At 38.7% G+C, this 4,023-nt stretch overlaps 1 protein-coding gene across 1 annotated transcript in view; it reads left to right on the top strand.

Annotated features, from left to right (window-relative positions):
- Window positions 1–4,023, top strand: part of Atxn10 (ataxin 10) — a 150,403-nt gene that overhangs the window by 52,414 nt on the left and 93,966 nt on the right. The window contains exon 7 of the mRNA XM_005354399.2: window positions 423–588. Within this exon, the coding sequence (XP_005354456.1) occupies window positions 423–588 (166 nt within the window). The remainder of the gene's footprint in view (window positions 1–422; window positions 589–4,023) is intronic.

Below are 4,023 nucleotides of genomic sequence, written 5' to 3'. Positions count from 1 at the left end.
TGTAGACCAGGCTGGTCTCGAACTCACAGAGATCCACCTGCCTCTGCCTCCCGAGTGCTGGGATTAAAGGCGTGCGCCACCATCGCCCGGCTGCTACTATTATTTTGTGAATGTATTCATAAACCTTAAATTCACAACCTTTCTGAAATGTTGAATTATTTCAATCTTTAAAGTAATGGATATAAAAAGTGTATTGGATAGTTTTTGCGGCTAGTAAGTCACATAGAAGAAACTAAATATTTCTTCAAAAACAGGCAATTGATAATTATCTTTATTAATAAAAGTTTTTTCTAGCTAGATATTAAAATAAAGTTAAAAAGTTTTTAACATGAAAGTAACTCTTAAAATGTCCTCTGGAAGTCATTCTTGGTCTCATACAGCCTAAGTGTTATGTACTGATGCAGAACTCTTTTATTTTACAGGGTTGCACTGTTAGACATTATGATAGCCAAGCTAGTGGGTGACGAGCAGCTGACAAAGGATGACATCTCTATATTTTTGCGCCATGCCGAGTTGATTGCAAACTCATTTGTGGATCAGTGTAGGAATGTGCTAAAGTTGGTCTCGGAGCCTCAAACAGAGGATAAGGTAAGGAGACAGATTTCATAGCCCTGGAAGGGGAGAACAGACAGGTTTTTAGTTCAGTCAAGTCCTCTATGAGGTTTTTCTTCTTAAATGGTTTTAAAGATTTGTTTTTATTTATGTGTGTGTATTGTGTAAATGTGTGCCACATATGTGTGGGTACCTGTGGAGGCCAAAAGAAGGTATTAGATCCCCCAGAGCTAGAATTCCAGGTGAGTGTGGACTGTCTTATGTGAGTGTTGGGAACTGAACTTGGGTCCTCTGAGAGAACTTTTCACTGATGACCCACCTCTCCAACGCCTCTTGAAAAGTTGAAGTGTACTCCTTGAGTGATAGGTAGTTTTAATAGAGAACTTAGAAACATAGATAAGGGGGAAACAATGCTCTTGCTTTTTCCAGTACAAGTTAGTGGCTTGAAAAATAATTCTAGTTGGTACTTTTAGTTAAGTAGATCATAACTCACAGACATGTGTTAAAGACACATAAATGGATTTTATGCCATTTATTTGTCCGTTCCACAGTGGTCATTTAACATATACTCATAATTAGACAGGGTCATCCTGTAACTAGACATGTAGATCGTCTCTGCTTCTACTCACTGTAAACAGTGCTGTAGTTCAACTCTCTGTGTCCAGACTCTCTTGCTGCTCTTGCAAAGGACCTGAGTTGGGTTCCCAATACCCACTTGGGAGTTCACAACCATCTGTAATTCCAGTTCTAGGAGATTCAATACCTACTCTTTTGGCCTTTGAGGGCATCAGGCATGCACATGGTATACATAATAGACTGATAAAATACTCATACATATAAAACAAAAATAGATCTTTTAAAATAAAATAAAATCCTAAAACATCAACAACAACCTTTTAATAAAGGTTTCTGAGCTGTTGTTTGAAAAGTTATTCCCCTTACCCAGGGTTGGGGCTCCCCCACCCCACCCATCCTAGTTAACCATCTCACATCCTCCTCTGCTAACCCTTTCTCTACTGATGGCTACTGAAGCTAGTTGGCAATAATTCTAGCCCTGCCTTTTCACTGGAGAACCTCTGCTTGTTCCTATTTCTTTACCCTTCTCTCTGAGTTAAAGTCAGAATTGTTTTCTCTTGGAAACTGCTCCATAGCAAAATAAAAGCACTTCTGGAACAGCATGAAAGATGCCCCCAAAGTAGCATGAGAGCAGGTGGATTAAGCTAGACTAGGATGCTATTTTTGTGAGACTTAGTAGTGGGCTAGACTGCTGGATAATGACAGAGAATAGGTCATGTTAGCTGGGGTTTACATCAGGGGTGAGAGTAGTTCTACAGGGACACAGGGAACTTTGTGAAATGTTATTCATAGCTGTGTACTTTGACAAACTCTGTTTTGTATGCTTAAAGGTGTATGTTGTGTATAAATCATATCTCAATGAAGTGAATTTTAAATATAGTTTTAGAAAAAATAATAGATCACTTGTGTCCTGGTAAGAGTGATCAAGAAAGAAGTGATTGATGCTAGAATGCAGTTGACAGTAGATTGAGACAAGGTGGGAGACATTCACACAGCATGAAATGGTGTGCAGAGAAGCAGAAAATAGATCCTGGAGAGTGAGTGATCATGGGAGATTCCTGATTTCCAGTGTGACTGAAGTCATATTTGTGATGGTTTGGCCGTGAGAGTGCACCACCCTCCTTGTACTTGGATTTAGGGCCACTTGGCTGTTGCCTTCATGTTGCCAGCAGTTCTCTTCCTGTGAAAGACAGGAGGAAGTCTCAGAATTGATTTACCTTTCTGGAGATGGGTGCTTCTGTTCCCAGCAGGGGGAGCACTGAGGTGTGCTTTAAAAAGTAATGGTATCAATCCATGAGCTGGGGTTCCAGACTGAACACAGAGGTTGACACATGAGCACTAGCCTTAATCTCTCTCTGCTTCCTGACTGAGGACCAGCTGCTCCACTCATGTTCTTGCTGCCACAGCTGCTTTTGTCAGCACTCTTTGCTGGCCATGATGGAGCAAACTCTCCAAGTGTGAGTCAAAATAAACCCCTCCTTTAGTAACTTTTACTAGGTATTTTGTCCCAGCCTTGAGAAAAGCAACATATATATTTATCAATCATACTATGTTATATATGTTATTTAACATAACATATAAGTTGCTTTTATATAATATATAATCACATATTAGTATATACTCATGTACACACATAATATTTATGCATAATGCATGATTATATGTGTAATATATAATAAATATATTAAAAAGTAATATTTTAGGAAACAGTAAAAAATTGAATATTTATTAAAGCACAACTGACTTTAAATTGTTCACAAGAACTGTGTGTTTAAAAGTTTTAGCATTGTAGTGAGATATACTTGCACTCCCCTCCCTTCCTCTGTTGCATGCATGGGAGTGTGCATGTATATACATACATCCATGGATGTGCATGAAGAAGCCAGAGCAGGATGTCAGATGTCTTCCTTTATTGCCTCCACCTTACTGTCTTAACAGGGTCCCATATTAAACTGGTAGCTTGTATTTTTCTTCAACTAGTTTCTGTAAGGGAGGAAGAAATATGCTAATTTTCATGTATCATACTTTGATACATACTTTGAGATAGAAATGGAGATAAAAAGGTACAGTGGGCTTGAAAAAGACCCTTTAGCCAGTATTGCAACATACCATATTCTCAAGTTTTATTCTGGAACTGGTTGATGCTGACTTCTAACAGTCTGCTATTCATAACTTTATGGGCTGGCTGTTGCTTGGTTGTCAGGGTCATCATAGAAGTTAGTGAGTGCTGCATATCAGGGCTCTGCATTCATCTCCTCCAGCCACTGACCAGCAAGCCAGCACTGATTTACTACAAGAACAAGATATTTAATAAAATTAATAAAGTTTTCAAAAGGCTGTGATTGAAAATAGCTATGCTCATAGAAGTTCTTTGGCCTGTGGAGTTTGAAAATACTGAAGTTTTCTTCATATGCCTCCTTACAGAAGTAGTTGCATGTTAAGGTGGCTATGCTCATCTTTTGATGTACTCTATGTACTGATTTCCAGGTTTTGGTACCCGTTTAGTCCATGTTGGCATAGTTTAAGATAGAGTTTACTGAATCTCAGTTACGTGTCCCTAGCATCACCTTTCCTTTGACAGATTTATATTTCCTGATTCCTGTACACTTGAGATTTACCATTAGTTGGAGGGGTTTTTATTCATTTACTCCTTAACTCCAAATTAAGCAACTTTTTGCACTAGCAGTTAATATGAGTAAGAATGGTCTCTTTGATTGCACAAACTGGTAAAGATCATATTTTTGCACTTTGCTCATGCTTCACTTTTCTATAAATAATTCTTTAGCTGATGTCCATGAAACAGAGTTAAGTTTCTGGTTTGCCTGTCCCCACTTCTTCTCTACAGAGCCGTGTGTGTGTGTGTGTGTGTGTGTGTGTGTGTGTGTGTGTGTGTGT

The sequence above is a fragment of the Microtus ochrogaster genome, chromosome 15, assembly GCF_000317375.1.
Source record: "Microtus ochrogaster isolate Prairie Vole_2 chromosome 15, MicOch1.0, whole genome shotgun sequence".
NCBI lineage: Eukaryota > Metazoa > Chordata > Mammalia > Rodentia > Cricetidae > Microtus > Microtus ochrogaster.
Note: the sequence above shows the minus strand (reverse complement) of the source record. Positions and strands in the feature narration are given on the sequence as shown.